The sequence below is a fragment of the Hemiscyllium ocellatum genome, chromosome 13, assembly GCF_020745735.1.
Source record: "Hemiscyllium ocellatum isolate sHemOce1 chromosome 13, sHemOce1.pat.X.cur, whole genome shotgun sequence".
NCBI classification, from domain to species: Eukaryota; Metazoa; Chordata; class Chondrichthyes; order Orectolobiformes; family Hemiscylliidae; genus Hemiscyllium; species Hemiscyllium ocellatum.
Genome location: NC_083413.1, coordinates 46,667,298 through 46,687,671, shown reverse-complemented (window position 1 = coordinate 46,687,671; position 20,374 = coordinate 46,667,298). Strand labels below are relative to the sequence as shown.

At 43.3% G+C, this 20,374-nt stretch overlaps 1 protein-coding gene across 1 annotated transcript in view; it reads left to right on the top strand.

Annotated features, from left to right (window-relative positions):
• The first annotated feature begins 2,378 nt into the window (after positions 1-2,378).
• The window catches only part of si:ch211-51h4.2 (uncharacterized), a 328,912-nt gene continuing 310,916 nt past the window's right edge, over positions 2,379-20,374 (top strand). Inside the window, exon 1 of the mRNA XM_060833912.1 lies at positions 2,379-2,511. Coding sequence (XP_060689895.1) covers positions 2,391-2,511 — 121 coding nt within the window. The 5' untranslated portion in view covers positions 2,379-2,390. The remainder of the gene's footprint in view (positions 2,512-20,374) is intronic.

Sequence of the window (20,374 nt, the reverse complement as noted above, 5' to 3'; positions counted from 1 at the left end):
GTGGAGTTCAAACTGGAAAAGTGTGAAGTGATTCATTTTGCAATGTAAAATTTGAATGCTGTTTACAGGGTTAAAGACAGGATTCTTGGCAGTGTGGAGGAACAGAGGGAACTTGGGTCCACGTCCATAGATCTCTCAAAGTTACCACCCAAGTTTATGGAGTTGTTAAGAAGGCATATGGTGTGTTGGCTTTTATTTGTAGGACGGTTGAGTTTAAAAGCTGCGAGGTTATGGTGCAGCTCTATAAAACCCTGGTTAGATCACACTTGGAATATTGTGATCAGTTCTGTTCACTTACTTATAGGAAGGATGTGGAAACTGTAGAGAGGGTGCAGAGGAGATTTACCAGGATGTTGCCTGGGCTGGAAGGTATGTCTTATGAAGAAAGGTTGAGGGAGCCAAGGTTTTTCTCATCATAAGAAAGAAGGATGAGAGCTGAATTGATAGAGGTGTACAAGATAATGAAAGGCATAAATAAAGTGGATGGCCAGAGACTTTTTCCCAGGGTGGAAATGGCTATTACAAGAGGGCATAATTTTAAGGCGATTGGAGGAAGGGATAGGGGAGATGACAGAGATAGGTTCTTTACACAGAGATTAGAGGGTGCATGGCATGCATTACCAGCAGTGGTAGTAAAGTCAGATACATTAGGGACATTTAAGTGACACTTGGATTGACGTGTGGATGGTAATAAAATGAAGGGTATGTCAGTTAGTTTGATCTCAGAGCAGGCTAAAAGTTTGCCACAACATCAAGGGTCAAAGGGCCTGTGCTGTTCTGTGTAGAAGCTGAGGGCGATGGTGTGCTTGTTGGTCAATGGGAAAGCTGTCCGTGCCCCACTGTGCATCTTGAGGTCCTACTGAAGGAGATGGAACTGTTCAGTTGCACCTTCTTGGTGAACCACAGTTGCCTCACACACTGCTCCTGGCTGGGTTGGAGATAGGAAAAGAGCTCCCTCAAAACTCTTGTTCATACGGGGCTAATGTTAGTAGTCATCCTCCTTCTTCCTCTGTGCACATGTTCCCTTCTCTATTGTTTGCTCCACGATATTCCAAAGGAACAGAAACTAACACCTCGATAGTAGACTTCATGTTGATTGGACAGAAAACTCAACTGACCTGCAAGGATGAAACAATATTAACTTTAAAGTTCAAGAAGCCACCAAAACCCATTCAGACACAAACCACAAACTGTATTAGAGCTTTATGTCAAAAGCAGCTCATCTGCAAAGTTAACCCATTAGATAAAATGACAGACCTATCCCTTGTTGTGATCTGGAATAATACATGCAAATTATGTTATGTAATAGCTGTAGGACCCTGTAGCAACCTTACAAAGATGCTTCCCAAGGGTGGAATTAGATAAAAAGATAGAGTGAAGGTAGAAAATCAATACAGTTCGGGAATGGATTTTGAAGGACTTTAGATAACAATCTTATCAGGCTGTGATGTTATTGTTAGTTTGTTATCTCTCAGATGACACATATAGTTGTTTATAGTGTACATGTGCAATTTATGGAGTTTTACAGAAGTCTAAGTTTGAAGACAATCTTCACCTTGCCTTGTCCTTGTCCAATCTGTCTTGACCCAAACTACGGTGACACAGTGGTTAGCACTGCTGCCTCACAGCGCCAGGGACCCGGGTTCAATTCCCACCTCAGGCAACTGTTTGTGTGGAGTGTGCACATTCCCACCGTGTCTGCGTGGGTTTCCGCCGGGTGCTCTGGTTTCCCCTCTCAGTCCAAAAATGTGCAGGTTAGGTGAATTGGCCTGGCTAAATTGCCTGTAGTGTTAGGTGAAGGGGTAAATGTAGAGGAATGGGTCTGGGTGGGTTGCTCTTTGGAGGGTCAGTGTGGACTCGTTGGGCCGAAGGGCCTGTTTCCACACTGTAAATAATCTAATCAAGCTCTCAGGTGTGGCCTCAAACCACATCACAGCTGAGATGGTATCTGGATTTTGAAAGTGCAAAGAACCTGAATCAAATAAATCACAGAACTGACTGATGACACCATTTGACCTCTGTACGAGGCCGAGAAAGCCCTAGGTGCAAGAATGTCCAGGTGACCGTTTTCACCTCAAGCACATCAGAGCCTCGTGTTGCAACCATATACATCACTTTCGTTATATATAATTATAATTGTCTCATTATTACATATGTAAGCTGCTGCTGCTGCAAGCCTGTGCATGCAATTCAGCCGTTTTCATTTCAAAATTTATGTCTCAGCAAGGGCACCAGGATTCAGGAATGAAGGAGAGAACCCCGGGCACCGATACCACGGAAGTGCAGCCGCCCAGGATTGCAGCAGCCTGAGCTGCAGCGCTGTACTGTAAGCGCATGTCACGCTCTTTCCTTGTGTTTGCTCGGAGTCTCCGAGCTGGACAGGAGAGGCGATGGCAATTCAGCAAAGGCACAGCACCTCCTCAGGAGATAACTATACACCTCTATCCTTGAAAACCACCAGAAAGAACGAGGACAGGCCGTGGAAACTCCGATTAATCTATCTGCAGTGCTGTAAGTTATTTATATGCAGTATGTCATCACGTATCTTGCTGATATAAGAGCGGCACACATTCCACACGCTTGTCAAATCGCTGGCATTCAGCTGGTCCCCGCAGTTAATATAAAGAGGAAAATGTTATGTTCTTGCCGAGATTTTTTTTTAAAATGTGCACTGCGTGACATTCAAGAAACTGGTGAAGTACCTGGGAACTGCAGGGTTTTTTTGACATAAGATTACACTCCTGCTAGATGTCAATCCTCAAGATAAAACCTTTTTTTGTTTATTGTTATCATTCGGATGATCATGAGAGATTTGTCATAAGACATGAATTTTATTTTGCCGCTTTTGGCTCTTCGAAAGAAGTTATTTTTGAAAAAAAACGCAATATTTCAAACATTGAGAGTGATAGTGGTATGAGATACTTGTCCTGGTAAACGAATTCTAATTAAACCCCCAAATTCAGGTAATGAATGAAGGATGAACACACACACCGTGTTGTAACCATTAGCCCTTCTCACAGGCAACCTTTTCTGGTCATGTGACATAGGTAGAAAATGTTCAACGTGTCACCAAAATATATTTTCTGTTTCTTGGAGACTGATCGACTTAATTGTTTTGAGGAGGGTGGTATCTTTTTTGTGTGTAATGTTTAGATACAATAAATGGCTTTTTTAAAAATAAAGTTGCTTCACAGTGAAATAGATTATAAGCTATAATCCTCAGGCTAGTTCTTGCATCAGAAATACACCCAGTCATATTTTGTTTCATTAAGTGCAGAACAATATCCTCCTTTGTACTGACACTTGAGAAATCTTATTGATGTCTCTAGACATTCTCATGACATTCTGACATAACCCATACCCTTTTTCCAATAGACACCAGGACTTAAATATACAAATATTAGCCATTCCAAGAATTCTCTGCATTTGTGGCTGGTTAGTGGAAGGAAGCATCTTATGGAAGGAAACATGAGCACAGGCATTTCCTCCCATTTATCTCTCCACCCCCAAGGCTCCTAGCCTCACAATTTAAAACAAAAGTCTCATCCCTGATGAAGGGCTTTTGCCCGAAACATCGATTCTCCTGCTCCTCGGATGCTGCCTAACCTGCTATGCTTTTCCAGCAACACACTCTCGACTCTGATCTCCTGTATCTGTAGACCTCACTTTCTCCAAACATGAGAACAGCCCACTTACAAAAATTGATGTGACATTTATTGAAATTTGCTTTAAATTTATTTAAAGAATTTTTAAAAAACCTTTGCTTTAACAGGACATCTATTTCCCAGTTGTGATCCAGTTCTTGTGTGTTTTAGACAGATGACATCTGCCATAACACTGGCTATTCCTAGATTTATGTATGTCAATACCTCAAATTCAAAATTGCCCTTCTTGTCTTCAAATCCCTCTGTCGTATTTCAGTCAACTCCTCCAACTTTATAACCCTCTGAGATTGGCATCCATTCAGCACCTGAAATATTAACTGCCTGCTCCACTGACACATTGTAATATCGTGATGCACTATAGGAAGTCAATAAGGGTCTTCAACAGCAACTTATCAACTCATGACTTCTACCATCTAGAAGAAAATGTGCAGCATCACATGGGAATACCATCTGCTTCAAGTTCCCTTCCAAGTCAGACATCATACTGACATGGAACTATATCATTATTTTTTCACTGTCACAGGTCAAATACCTGGAATTTCCTGAAAGTATCTGGGTGTGCCTAAACCACATGGGTTGCAGTGGCTTCAGAAGCCATCTCCCGAACATCACCTTGAGAGTGCATGGGGCTGGGCAATAAATGCTGATCTAACCAGTGACTCCGATATCTGTGAATGAATAAATAACAGCAGCAACTTTAGCTTCCTTTATTTTTGGGCTCTTGTGCGTTCTTCATTTCTTGTTTGTTGTACTACCTTCAGTATTCTGGGCCCACAGCTCTGGAATGCCATTAATAAACATCTCCATCTCTCTCTCTACCTCTGACTCCTCCTGGGACTTTATCTCCTGACCCATTACCTCCAGCTCTGGCCCAATGTCAAGTTTGTTTGATAGCAATCCTATGGAGTACCTTTGGATGTTTTATTGTTAGGATCTCCAAAATCCCAGTTTTTGACTGAAAAACAATAAGCTACAAAATTCCCTTGGTTTTGTTTTAAAACCAGACGAGTCAAAGAAAGAAAGTAGTAAATACTATCTTGGAGAACCAACTGTACTCTGAAGTCCAGAATGACTAAACAAGTAAGTTATGGTCAATCTATCAACTATAAATTACACATTAACTGGCAGATATAATGAAGATAAATGTTATGATTTGGCTAAACTGTCCACTCAGCATCTATGTACTGCAACTCAGGCATAAAATCGTTCAAAACCCAGGATGAATTTCACCTTCTGCTCTTTTACGATTTAACCTGATCGCAACTAACAGTGCCACACTGAGTTCTGTGGGTGAAGTTGAATGATTTATTGTCACTTGCATTTGACAGTGAATAATACAGTAAAACATAGTGAAAAGCTTCAACTGTCTCCAAAATCTGGCACCATTTTGAATAGTTAATTGAAAAAAAACTGCAAGAGAGTCAGCTGGCTCACCAAGGGCACCTGTGCTGCAGCTAAATTCTCTGGACACAGCCTTCATCTCAACTGACATATCTGCAGAACTCTGCTTCCAATGGTCTGACAGATGTCAATCCGCCAATGTCGTCTTCAAGTCACAGAAGCAGCTGCACCAGCTACATACTTGCCGGACCTCAGATTCTGGATCCACCCTCTGCCCTCTTCAGCATTGCATCACAAGTATCAACAACTGAGAACCTTTTGCATGGTTTCAAACACTTTCAGTCTCCTGGAGGTTTTGCTTTCCAGTCTTAATTCCTGTCTTCATTTCCAAATGAACTGATTGAGTTGTTTCTCATTTCTCCTTTTCAGTTAGGATATGTCTCAAAATGTACAAGAATTGAAACCAGGTTCCATTGGTGTTAAAGTGCTATATAAACATTCCCATCACAAAAATGTCAAGCAATGACCATCTACATCAGGACACAAACTAACCAATTGCCCTTGATTTTCAATGCATTACTATTAGTAAATCCATCTGTTTCAACTCTGTGGGAGTTACTTTTTTCAGAAATTGAACTGGAACAGTTATATAAATACTGAAACTTCATAAGCAGGTTAGAAATGGAGAGTACTATTGTCAATAATTCATCTCTTGACTTCCCTATAGACTTCATCATCTAAAAAACAAAATTGAGAAGTATAATTAAATGCACTTTACTTCCCTAAACGAGTGCAGTTCCAACAGCATTCAAGAAGCTAAACTCAATTCTGCATAAAACAGCCTGTATGAGTGGCACCTCATCCTCAACTTTAAACATTCATTCTTTCCACCATTAATGCACATTGACAGCAATGTGTACCGTCCGGCAATATATCAGGGAACAACTAACCCAGGCTCCTGTGACAAACCCATGACCTCTGCCATTCCAATAGGTCAAGAATTAGGCCATTTGGCCCATTGAGACTTCTCCATCATTAATTCAAGACGAGCATGTTTCTCAACCCCATTCTCCTGCCTTCTCCCAGTAACCCTTGAACCCCTTACAAATTAAAAACCTATCTATCTTTGTCTTAAAGACATTTATTGACTTGGCCTCCAGAACCTTCTGTGACATGAGTTCCAAAGCTCAACACCCTTTTGGCTGAAGAAATTCTTCCTCATCTTAGTTATAAAGGATCATCTCTTTACTCTGAGGCTGTGCTGTCAGGTCCTAATCTCTCCTATTGGTGGAAACATCTTCACATTTACCCTGTCCAGTCTTCTGACTACACTTTAAGTTTTAATCAGATCCCCTTCTTCTAAAAGCTATTGAGTACAGACCCAGAATTTTCAACTGATCCTCATACATCAAGCCCTTTATTGTGGAATTACTCTTGTGAACATCCTCTGGACTCCCTCCAATGCCAGCATATCCTTCTTGAGATACAGCATTCAAAACTGCTCTCAAAGTTCCAAATGTGGTCTGACCAGAGCCTTATACAGCCTGAGCGGTATGTCTTGGCTCATGAGTTCTAGCTCTGTTAAAATGAATGCTAACATTGCATCCTAACAGCAAACTGAACCTGCATGTTAACCTTAAGAAAATCCTGAACTAGGATGCTAAAGGGGGCAGAAGATGAAATGTGAGGATACGGCAGCTAGTAATATAAAATAAGATTTTTTGAGATATATAAAATGTAGGAAGATGGCAAGTGTGTATGTTGGACTGCTGGAAAATGAGGCTGGAAAAGTAGTAATGAGGAACAAAAAAAGTGGAGGAACTGAATAAGTGCTTTGCATCACACTTAATGGTAATAAACACTACCGGCGTACCAGGAACTTCCAGAGTCAGGAGCGGAGGAAAGTGTATTGACCATCACTAAGGAGAAGGTGCCAGGGAAACTGTAAGTTTTGATGATGTTAAATTACCCAGACTACATGGACAATACCCCAGAGTTCTGAAGGAGAGAGCTGAGGTGATTGCAGAGGCATTGGTAGTGGTCTTTCAGGAATCACTGGAGTCAGGGAAGAAGACAGAAGAGTTGAAACTATAGGCTGATTAGCCTGACCATAGTCATTTGTAAGATTTTAGAGCCCATTATTAAGAATGAGGTTGAGGAGTACATGGAAATGTATGTTAAAATAGGGCTTTGGCAGCACAGCTTCGTCAGGGAAAGTCATGCTTGTCAAATCTATTTGAATTCTCTGAGGAGATAGCAAGCAAGACAAAGAAGAGCCAGTGGATTTCAAGAAAGTCTTTTTCAAGGTACCACACAGGAGGCTGCCAAATAAGGTGAGGGCCCATGGTGCTCAGGGAAAGGTACTGACATGGCTAACTGGCAGAAGACAGAGTGTGGATGAAGAGGTCTTTTTCAGATGGCAGCTGATGACTAGTGAAGTTCCACCAGAGTGATTGTTAGGACCACAACTATTCACATTATATGTTAATGAACTGGACAAAGGAACTGAAGGCACTGTTACTAAGTTTACAGATGATGCAAAGCTAGGTGGAGCGTCAGGTAGTTTTGAGGAAATGGGGAGGTTGCAGAATGACTTGGACATGATAGGAAATTGTATTCCATCTACTCCTACTTTGCCGGATGTGGGAAAGTGTGAGGTTATGCGTTTTGGTAGGAAGAATAGGGGCATAGACTAATTGCTAAATGGAAAAGGCTTCAGAAATCTGAAGCACGAAGAGGCTGAAGCATAAGAGCAGCACATCCATGGCAAAACCCTGACCAAGTTTCTCTCCAACCCACATACCATCCTGACTTGGAAATATATTGATGTTCATTCAGTGTCACAGTGTCAAATCCTGGAACTTTCGAACTATACTGTGGGTATATCTACATCATGTGAACTGCAACGGTTTGGGAAGACAGCTCACCAAAACCATTATGAGGCCAATTAGGCAATGAATCGGCCAAGGACAACCAAGACACTTTGCAAGAATAAATGAATAATTGTTACTGTTTTGTTGCTTTGCATAACCATACATATTTTGTGTAAGACCATCAGAACATATATTGTCTATTTGTTGTTGGACAAGTCCTTGCCAGGCTCCTGCTTTACACTCTGAATGAGACCATCACGTACAGTGATTAGCATTTGATGAAGGCAGTGACAGTTGACAAGAGCCTCATGTTGCTGCTTTGAGGGGGGGGATAAAAATCTGGAATTAAGAGTTGACTGGCCATGAAGCCATTGTCACTTGTTAGAAAAAACCATCTGTTTCACTAATGTCCTTTAGGGACGGAAATCTGCCATCCTTACCTGGTCTGGCATACATGTGGCTCCAGAGCCACAGTAATGTGGTTGACTCTCAACTGCCCTCTGAAATGGCCTAGCAAGCCATTCAGTTGTATCAATTGCTAGTAAGTCACAACAAAGAAATGAAACTGGACGGAACACCTGGCATGAACCCACAGCAAGTGGACTGCAATGATTCAAAAAGGCAGCTCACCTCCTTCTCAAGGGCAAATAGGGATGGGCTATCAATGCTGGCCAGTCAGCAATGCTCATGAATAAAAAAAAACTGATCAACACCAGGCCTTGCCTGTGATCAAGGCTCTGCTTTTTAGCTAATAAGGCTGGCAGCTCTATTGAGTGGCAGTGACACTAGTGAGGTGGTGGCTGCTGCTGGTACAATCCAAGGCCTGGATTCCAGACCAGAGGAATAGGTTTTGGCAAAAAGAACAATGATGTGGCTCTAAGCAGGATCCTCACCCCTGTCATTGCTCAACAGGATTTGTCTTGCCACCCTCCCATGCCCACTGCTGCATTTGTGCTGACAGCAGAAAGATAGTTTGTTTCAATTGCAATGGGGAGGATAGGCCATCCATTGGCTTTTTCATTGCAGACTTCATCGAGAGGGAATTGCGTAGGTATCTCGTTCCCACCTGTCACTTAAAAGTCAAATGCTTCCATGATCCAAGTCAACAGGGTTAAGGCATTAAGTTCCATCCAATGTCTTACAAGAAATTTTGTATTAGTTTTCATCCAACTAAAGGAGCAAGAGACATGATCGCTGTCTCAAAACAGAATTCAAGAAAAGTTGTTTAAAACAAACACCAGTCAATTTGTAAGCAGAATGGGAAAATGTGGAATCTGCTGGTGAAGTTTGAGTTTCAACAATAAATCAATGTGATTTAGTAGCTGTCTGATGGAGTGCTTTGGTAGATTGATTGCTAATGAAGTGGTGTGTGATGCTTTTCTGTCACTAAAGAACAGGTTTGTGATCTATTTTATCAGTTATTCTCTGCCATGCAAAAGGCATTTCTTTCAAAAGATCTATACACTTCATAGAGGATAGCTGAAAATTTGTTTAATTGGTGCTGACTAGGTTTTATGTGATGTTGTGGAAGACCAGAACTCTATCTAGTTTAACAACATAAGAAACTGCAGTTGAATTGTTACTAAGATTTTCTTAATCATCTACGTACAATCCAAAACCTGATGTGGAAATGTTGGGCTTGGACTGGGGTAGACAAGGTCAAAAATCAAATGACATCAGGTTATAGTCCAACAGGTTAAATTAAATTTGTTAAAGTTGTTGACCAACCTGAATATAGTCCAACCAGTTGGATTATAATCTGATGTTGTTTGATTTTTGATTTACAATCTGAAAGCTTATAGGAAAGGAGTAACATGATTTATGACACTTCCCAGTTGGGAATAGTCACTGTCACCAGATTTTCTCAACAACATGCTATTCTCAACTTCATAATAAAAAGGGTGCATTGCTACTGTTTTTTTCTCCTTTTTCTTTTTACTGCATCAGTTTGAAGAGGAGACACTGCATCCTAGCCACAATCTGCTCCATTACATGCCATTAGCCTAAGGTTTGACAGCACTGTAGTGACATGGGTATTTTTTAAATTACATTTCATTTGTAAATGTTTCACAGTGCATTGGTTCCACTTTATTCATGTATGCATCATCATTATTTGCATGGCTCATGGTTAGCATGCATTGATGGTTACAGGGGAGTTAGAGACATTGGTTTATATTGGAATGGATAATGTTTGCATTTTTATATTTTTGCATTAATTCTTTATTGAATTTTTTTTTGTCAGTGACCATTATTGTACTTACTGTTCTGTGTGACAGACCTGAACTTGCAGGTTCAGCTGCTTGTAATGTACATTGTCTGAGAACAAAATCAGCAGGCTGATTGAAAGGTTGCAGGGAACTCCTTTTTAACATGGGAGCAAGTCATCCTCAAGCATGAGGAGCTGCCTAAGAAGAAGCAGGCCACCTTTAATTGATCATGAATGGGGTGCCTGAGGATTCTTGTGTGCCACTGAATTTATCTTTAAAGGTAAGTTGAACTTTTTTAAAAGGTTGTGCAAATAGATGTTCATGGCAAACAAATAGTCTACAAAAAGACACCTGCAATGGAGAATATAATGCTCTGTATGCTGAAAATTCCTGCTGCCTTTACAGCTACCTGTCAACAAGTTATCAGGAAATGGAATTGAATTTATTGTCACGTGCACCAAGGCACAGTGAAAACCTTTGTCTTGTGAGTAATGCAGGCAAATCTCATATTAAGTAGCATAGATAATAAATAATAGGTAAACAACAGCAAAAACAAAAACACAGGTTCAGGCGAATCATAGAGTCATAGAGATGTACAGCATGGAAACAGACTCTTCGGTCCAACCCGTCCATACCGACCAGATATCCCAACCCAGTCTAGTGCCAGCTGCCAGTACCCGGCCCATATCCCTCCAAACATTTCCTATTCATATACCCATCCAAATGCCTTTTAAATATTGCAATTGTACCAGCCTCACCACTTCCTCTGGCAACTCATTCCATACATGTACTACCCTCTGCATAAAAAAGTTGCCCCTTAGGTCTCTTTTATATCTTTCTCCTCTCACCTTAAATCTATGCCCTCTAGTTTTGCCCCCCCCACCCCAGGGAAAAGGCTTTGTCTATTTATCCTATACATGCCCCTCATCATTTTGCAAATCTCTATAAGGTCACCCCTCAGTCTCCAACGCTCCATGGAAAACAACCCCAGCCTGTTCAGCCTCTCCCACAGTTCAAATCCTACAACCCTGGCAACATTCCCTATAAATCTTTTCTGAACCCTTTCAAGTTTCACAACATCGCTCCGATAGGAAGGAGACCAGAATTGCACTCAATATTCCAACAGTGGCCTAACCAATGTCCTGTACAGCCATAACATGACCTCCCAACTCCTGTACTCAGTACGCTTACCAATAAAAGAAAGCATACCAAACAACTTCTTCACTATCCTATCTACCTGCAACTCCACTTTCAAGGAGCTATGAACCTGCACTCGAAGGTCTCTTTGTTCAGCAACACTCCCTAGGACCTTACCATTAGGTGTATAAGTCCTGCTAAGATTTGCTTTCCCAAAATGCAACACCTCGCATTTATCTGAACTAAACTTCATCTGCCACTTCTCAGCCCATTGGCCCATCTGGTCAAGAACCTGTTGTAATCTGAGGTAACCTTCTTCGCTGTCCACTACACCTCCAATTTTGGTGTCATCTGCAAGCTTACTAACTGTACCTCTTATGTCGCATCCAAATCATTTATGTAAATGACAAAAAGTAGAGGGCCCAGCATCGATCTTTGTGGCACTCCACTGGTCACAGGCCTCCAATCTGAAAAACAACCCTCCACCACAGCCCTCTGTCTTCTACCTTTGAGCCAGTTCTGTATCCAGCTGGCTAGTTCTCCCCTTATTCCGTGAGATCTAACCTTGCTAACAGTCTCCCATGAGGAATCTTGTCCAATGCCTTACTGGAGTCCAAATGTTAAGAGTTTGAGTCCATTCAGTATCCTAACAACAGTCGGATAAAAACTGTTACAAAACTGGCTGGTGTGTGTGTTCTGGCTTCTGTACCTTCTACCTGATGGGAGAGGTTGTAGAAGAACATTGCCAGGGTGGGATGGATCTTTGAGAATGCTGGCAGCCTTTTCTTGACAGCGGGCTTGGTGGATGAGATTTTATAGATGGGCGGTTGGCCTTTGTGATTGTCCGGGCCGAGTTCACTCTCTGTAACCGTTTTCGATCTTGAATGGTATAGTTGCCATACCAGGTAATGACAGAATGCTCGCGAAGACGCACCTATAGAAATTGGCAAGGGTATTTGCCGTCATGCCAAATTTCCTCAGCTGCCTGAGGAAAAAGAGATGTTGTTGGCCTTTGTAACCAGTGCGGCCATTTTCCCATCTGCAGTCTGTTTCATCGTCATCTGGGATTGACCAACTATGGTTGTGTCATCAGCAAACTTGTAAATGGCATTAGTTTGGTATTTAGCAAAGCAGTTATCGGTATACAGTGAATGCAGTAGGGGGCTGAGAATGCACCCCTGTTTGCGGGGGGTGGGGGGGAGCCTCCAATGTTGAGTGTTTGTTAGTGAGGATGAAATATTGTCCCCAGTCTTCATTGATTGTGGCCTGTGGGTCAGGAACCTGAGGATCGAGTTGCAGAGAGTGGAGCTTAGTTCAAGATCACTAAGTTTAGTAATCAGTCTTGAGGGGATAACAGTGTTGGAGGCTGTATTGTAGTCAATGAGTAGGATTCTTAAATAGCAGTTCTTGATGTCAAGATGTTCTAGGGAGAAGTGAAGGGCAAGTGGTATGGTATCTGACGTGGGTCTGTTGGTCCGATAGTCAAATTGGAGTGACTCAAGAGTAGTGGGGAGGCTGAAGTTGATTAATGCCATGACCAGCCTTTCAAAGCACTTCTTGACCATTGAACATAGAACGTAGAACAATACAGCACAGAACAGGCCCTTCGGCCCACGATGTTGTGTCAGACATTTGTCCTAGCTTAAGCACCTATCCATGTACCTATCCAATTGCCGCTTAAAGGTCAACAATGATTCTGACTCTGCCACTCCAATAGGCAGCGCATTCCATGCCCCCACCACTCTCTGGGTAAAGAATCTAACCCTGACATACCCCCTATACCTTCCATCCTTCACCTTAAATTTATGTCCCCTTGTAACACTCTGTTGTACCCGGGGAGAAAGTCTCCGACTGTCTACTCTATCTATTCCCCTGATCATGTTATAAACCTCTATCAAGTCACCCCTCATCCTTCGCCATTCCAATGAGAAAAAGCCTAGCACTCTCAACCTATCCTCGTACAACCTATTCTCCGTTCAGGCAACATCCTGGTAAATCTCCCCTGCACCCTCTCCAAAGCTTCCACATCTTTCCTAAAATTAGGCGACCAGAACTGCACACAGTACTCCAAATGTGGCCTTACCAAAGTCCTATACAGCTGCAACATCACCTCATGACTCTTGAATTCAATCCCTCTGCTAATGAACACTAATACACCATAGGCCTTCTTACAAGCTCTATCCACCTGAGTGGCAACTTTCAAAGATCTATGAACATAGACCCCAAGATCCGTCTGCTCCTCCACCTTACTAAGACCCTACCATTAACCCTGTATTCCGCATTCTTATTTGTCCTTCCAAAATGGACAACCTCACACTTGACAGGGTTAAACTCCATCTGCAACTCCTCAGCCCAGCTCTGCATCATATCTGTCTCTTTGCAGCCGACAACAGCCCTCCTCACTATTCACAACTCCACCAATCTTCGTATTGTCTGCAAATTTACTGACCCACCCTTCGACTCCCTCTTCCAAGTCATTAATAAAAATTACAAGCAGCAGAGGACCCAGAACTGATCCCTGCGGAACTCCACTTGTAACTGGGCTCCAGGCTGAATATTTACCATCTACCACCACTCTCTGACTTCGACCAATTAGCCAGTTCTCTACCCAACTGGCCAAACTTCCCACTATCCCATGCCTTCTGACTTTCCACATTAGCCTACCATGGGGAACCTTATCAAATGCCTTACTAAAATCCATGTACACTACGTCCACTGCTCCACCCTCATCCACATGCTTGGTTACCGCCTCAAAGAATTCAATAAGCCTTGTAAGGCAAGATCTACCCCTCACAAATCCGTGCTGGCTGTCCCTAATCAAGCAGTGTCTTTCCAGATACTCATAAATCCTATCCCTCAGTACCCTTTCCATTACTTTGCCTACCACCGAAGTAAGACTAACTGGCCTGTAATTTCCGGGGTTATCCCTATTCCCTTTTTTGAACAGGAGCACAACATTTGCCACTCTCTCCAGTCCCCTGGCACCACCCCCATTGACAGTGAAGATGAAAAGATCATTGCCAACGGTTCTGCAATTTCCTCTCTTGCTTCCCACATAATCCTAGGATATGTCCCATCAGGCCCAGGGGACTTGTCTATCCTCAAGTTTTTCAAAATGCCCAACACATAAGACCATAAGACATAGGAGTGGAAGTCAAGCCATTCGGCCCATCGAGTCCACTCCGCCATTCAATCATCTCTGATGGGCATTTCAACTCCACTTACCCGCATTCTCCCCGTAGCCCTTAATTCTTCTTTCCTAACAAGTATCTCCTCTAGCTTACCAGTCCGTTTCATACTCTCTTCTTCAACAATACGGTTCCTCTCATTTGTAAATGCTGAAGAAAAGTACTCATTCAAGACCTCTCCTATCTCTTCCGACTCACTACACAGTCTCCCGCTACTGTCCTTGATCAGACCTACCCTCGTTCTTGTCATTCTCATGTTTCTCACATACGCATAAAAAGCCTTGGGGTTATCCTTGATCCTACCTGCCAAAGATTTTTCATGCCCTCTCTTAGCTCTCCTAATCCCTTTCTGGTTCTCTCCTGGCTATCCTGTATCCCTCCAATGCTCTGTCTGAACCTTGTTTCCTCAACCTTATGTAAGCCTCCTTCTTCCTCCTCACAAGACATTCAACCTCCCTCGTCAACCAAGGTTCCCACACACGGCCATCTCTTTCCTGCCTGACAGGTACATACATCTCAAGGACACGTCGTATCTGTTCCTTGAAAAAGTTCCACATTTCAACGACATCCTTCCCTGACAGCCTATGCTCCCAATTTATGCTCCTCAGATCCTCTCTTGCAGCATCATATTTACTCTTCCCCCAATTGTAAAACCTACCCTGTTGCACACACCTATCTCTCTCCATAACCAAGGTGAAAATCACAGAATTGTGGTCACCATCACCAAAATGCTCACTCACTAACAAGCCCATCACTTGTCCCGGTTCGTTACCATGTACCAAATCCAATATGGCCTCCCCTCTGGTCGGACAATCTACATACTGAGTTAGAAAAGCTTCCTGGACACACTGCACAAACACCGCCCCGTCCAATCTACTTGATCTAAAGAACTTCCAATCAATATTTGGGAAGTTGAAATCACCCATGACTACTACCCTGTGGCTTCTGCACCTTTCCAAAATCTGTTTCCCAATCTGTTTCTGCACATCTCTGCTGCTATTGGGGGGCCTATAGTAAGCACCCAACAAGGTGACTGCTCCTTTCCTATTTCTGACTTCAGCCCATACAGCCTCCAAAGGCAGATCCCCCTTGAACTGCCTTTCTGCAGCTGTTATACCATTTCTAATTAGTAACGCCACCCACCCTCCTTTTTTTACCACCCCTACCCCCCCCCCCCCCACAATCTTACTGAAACATCTGTAACCAGGAACCTACAACAACCATTCCTGTTCCTCTTCTATCCACGTTTCTGTGATGGCCACAACATCGTAGTCCCAAGTACCAATCCATGCCTTAAGTTCACCCACCTTATTTCTGATACTCCTTGCGTTGAAGTATACACACTTGAGCCCATCTCTGTGTCCACAAGTATTCCCTGTCAATGCTACCTTTTCCACAGCCTCCCTACGTTCTTGGACATCCTGAAAAACAGCTAACCTACTTGCTGGACTACAAGTCCGGATCCCATCCCCCTGCCAAATTAGTTTAAACCCCCCCAAAGAGTGCTAGCAAACCTACCTCCCAGGATAATTGGTGCCCTTCTGGTTCAGGTGCAACCTGTCCTGCTTGTACACGTCCCACCTTCCCCAGAATGCAGTCCAATTGTCCAAATACCTGAAGCCCTCCCTTCTATACCATCCTTGCAGCCACGTGTTCAACTGCACTCTCTCCCTATTCCTTGCCTCACTGTCACGTGGCACCGGCAACAACCCAGAGATGACACCTCTGTCTGTCCTAGCTTTTAGCTTCCAGCCTAACTCCCTGAGCTCCTGAATGACCTCCCCACCCCTCTTCCTACCTATGTCGTTGGTGCCAATGTGCACCATGACTTCTGGCTGCACACCCTCCCCCTTAAGGATTCTGAAGACACGGTCCGAGATGTCTCAGATCCTGGCACCCGGGAGGCAACAAACCATCTGTGAGTCTTGCCCATGTTCACAGAACCGCCTGTCTGTCCCTCTAACTATACAGTCTCCTATAACTAGCGCTCTCCTCCTCTCCCCCTTTCCCTTCTGGGCCTCAGAGCCAGACCTCATGCCAGAGACCCAGTCACTGCAGCTTACCCCTGCTAGGCCATCCCCCCCAACAGTATCCAAAGCGGTATACTTATTGTTGAGGGGAACGACCACAGGGGATCCCTGCACTGCCTGCTTCCTCCCCTTCCCACCTCTAACTGTTACCTAGCTACCTCTGTTCTCTGGCGTAACTATGTCCCTGTAGCTTCTATCTATCACCCTCTCAGCCTCTCGAATAATCCTCAGTTCATCCAACTCCAGCTCCAGTTCCCTAATGCGGTCTGTGAGGAGCTGGAGCTGGCTGCACTTCCTGCAGGTGAAGTCGGCAGGGGCATCGGTGGTCACCCCTACCTCAAACATCCTGCAGGAGGAACATTCCACTGCTTGCGCTGCCATAACTCTACACTTAGTCTCCAAAACAAGAACACTAAGTAGCTCACCTGTTCAGCTGACTGAGTCCTTTTTTTTAGGTTAGAGGAGGAGGGAGGGTGGGAGACACTACACGTGTAGTGTCTCGGGTTCCTTCTCCACTCAAACTTCTTACCTTCCCAGAAGCCTCTGTTGATGACTTCTGGGTTCCTGCTCCTAGTTAAGAAAAAAACACAGATTGCGAAAAGAAAAACGTTAATTTAAACTGGTCTCCGTTTACCTTCCAAGTCCCCCTTCAGTGCGCCTGCTGTAGCACTGAGGACCACTGGGTGGTAGTCATTGAGACATGCCGCATGAGCCTTCTTAGGCACAGGAATTGAAACTTCCCATCCTGCCTAATTAAGAGAAAATCCCCACTAACATTCCTGCTGCTGTGGGCTTTATAAATCTGCCAGACCCTAGCTCCCATGTATCTGAAATTCATACTATGGGACCGAAACTCCAAGATTCTACTGTGTTGTTGTGACTTCTGGTGCATGCGAATGTATAGACCTTTCAGTGCTCTCTAAGTTAGCAAATCTGTATGAAGCCAATAAAGAGCCCAGCAAAACAAAGCCACCATTTTAATTTACTCCCTGTGATACTGCAAATGCTATGGACTCTGACATTCTACAATGGTACCTAAGGCTTGGCCCAGGTCAAGCTGTTCCAGTACAATGTCAACACTGGAATCTACCCAACAAAGTGGAAAATTGTCAAAGTGTGTCCTATCCATAAAAGCAGGACATATCCAATATCAACCTAATATGATCCATCAGTCTACTCTTCATCATCAGCAAAGTGAAGATAAGTGTCTATGACAGTATTGTCAAGCAGCACTTAATCAGCAATAACTTGCTTACCGAATTTGAGTTTGACCAAACCAACTTAGCTCCTGACCTCATTATAGCCTGGCCCTAACACAGACAAAAGAATTGAGCATGAGGTGAAACCAGAGAAATGATCCCTTCGTATCAAAGTAATGTTTGAGTGTAGCAGTAAGGAGCCCAAGCAAAATTGTATTCACTGGGAATCTGGGACAAAACTCTGTTGGTTGGAGTCGTATGTAGAACAAATGGAAAAAGGTTGTGGTTGTTAGAGATCAATCATCTCAGCCACTGGACACCATTGCAGGAGTTTCATGGGGAAGTGCCTTGCATCCAATCATGTTCAGCTGCTTCATCAATGACTTTCCTCCAACATAAGGTCAGAAGTGGAGATGTTTGCTGATAATTGTACAGTGTTCAGCATCATTTTCCACTGCTTACACACTGAAGTAGCCCATGTATAATTGCAACAAGACCTGGACAACATTTTAGAGCCAGGCTGATAACTGGGAGGTAGTGTCTGAGTGTTGACTGATAATCATGGATATTTTAAGATACACATCACCTAGAAGTAAAAACTAGGCAAAAGTAGCCTAGATCAGGGCTTCATAGAATATTTTCAGGATTTATTTTCAAAACAGCATATTCTAGAGATGCTAAAGAACATGCTATGCTAAATTTAGAATTGTGCAGTGAGCTAGGATTAATTAATGATCTGACTGTGAAAAATCCGCTCGCCAGAAGAGAGGATAATGTGATTAAATTTTACATTCAATACAAAGGAGAGAAGAATAAATCCAAGACTAGCATTTTAAACTTAACAAAGGGTAATTATCAAGGCAGAAAAGCAGAGCTAGCTAAGGTGATTTGGCAAATTAGGTTAAGGGTTAGAGGGGCAGTGGCAGACATTTATATTCCAGTGAGAGAGAACATTTCAAAGATGTGGTCCAGCCATCTATGGTTAAACAAAAAAAATCACACTTTTTAAGTATGCAATTATGCAAGTATATGTGGCAGATCAGAAGGTGGACAGAATATAAAGAACAACGAAGAATGGCTATCATGTGTTCAAAGGTTTATGTTTGCGTCAAACAAATGCTGGGCAATGACTTTTATCAACAAAGAAAATCCAACCATCATCCCTTGACATTCTGTGACATTATGATTATTGAGTACTCACTATGAACACCCTGGGATTTATCATTGACCAGAAATGGAACTTGACCAGACAAATAAAAATTGTGCCTAAAAGAGCATATTAGAGGCTTGCAGTTCTTCAAGTAACTCACGTCCTAGAAACATACAAAATCAGAGCAGTGGTTAGCACTGCTGCCTCACAGCGCCTGTAGACCCGGGTTCAATTCCCGACTCAGGCGACTGACTGTGTGGAGTTTGCACGTTCTCCCCGTGTCTGTGTGGGTTTCCTCCGGGTGCTCCGGTTTCCTCCCACAGTCCAAAGATGTGCGGGTCAGGTGAATTGGCTAAGCTAAATTGCCCGTAGTGTTAGGTAAGGGGTAAATGTAGGGGTATGGGTGGGTTGCGCTTCGGCGGGTCGGTGTGGACTTGTTGGGCTGAAGGGCCTGTTTCCACACTGTAAGTCTAATCTAATCTAATCATTCAAAGGTGTTGTTCACCATCACAGTGTTGCAATAAAATGAAACACATAGCAACTTTTAGGCGGCACGGTGGCACAGTGGTTAGCACTGCTGCCTCACAGCACCAGAGACATGGGTTCAATTCCCGACTCAGGCGACTGACTGTGTGGAGTTTGCACGTTCTCCCCGTGTCTGCGTGGGTTTCCTCCGGGTGCTCCGGTTTCCTCCCACAGTCACAAAGATGTGCGGGTCAGGTGAATTGGCCATGCTAAATTGCCCGTAGTGTTAGGTAAGGGGTAAATGTAAGGGTATGGGTGGGTTGCGCTTCGGCGGGTCGGTGTGGACTTGTTGGGCCGAAGGGCCTGTTTCCACACTGTAAGTCTAATCTAAATTCCAAAAAAACCCAATTGGCCCTTCAGGCCTGCTCTGCCATTTAATATCATTATCCAACTCAGTACCTTGTTCCCACTCTCTCCCAGACCTTTGAATCCTTTAGCCCAAAGAACTATATCAGTCTTTTCCTTGAAAGTATTCAAGGTTTGGCTTCAACTGCTTTCTGCAGCAGATAATTCCACAGGCTCACTACTACCTGGCTGAAGAAATTTCTCCTCCTCTCAGTCCTAAATGGTCTACTGTGAATCCTTAAATTATGACCTCTAGTTTTGGCTTCTTCAGGAATCAGAACTATCCTTCCTGCATGTAACCTGCCTAGTTCTGTTAGTAATCATTGCGATTTCTTTAAGATCCCACCCCCCCCCCCCCCCCACCCCCAATTCATCGAAACTCCTAACCAATTCAGTTTGTCTTCATATGTTAGTCCTGCCATCCCAGGAATCAGCCTAGTAAACTTTTGTTGTACACTGTCCCTAGCCAGAATATTGTTCCTCTGATAAAGAGACCAAAATTGTACACAGTACTCTAAGTATGGTCTCACTAAGGCCCTATACAATTGCAACAAGATATCTGCACTTGAATCTTCTTGCCATGAAGACCAACATACCATTTACCTTCTTCACTGTCAGCTGTACCTGCATACTTTCATTGACAAGTGTACAAGGACACCCAGGCCTATAAGCCACAATCCAGGAGTGTGATGGAATACTCTCTGCTTCCCTGGT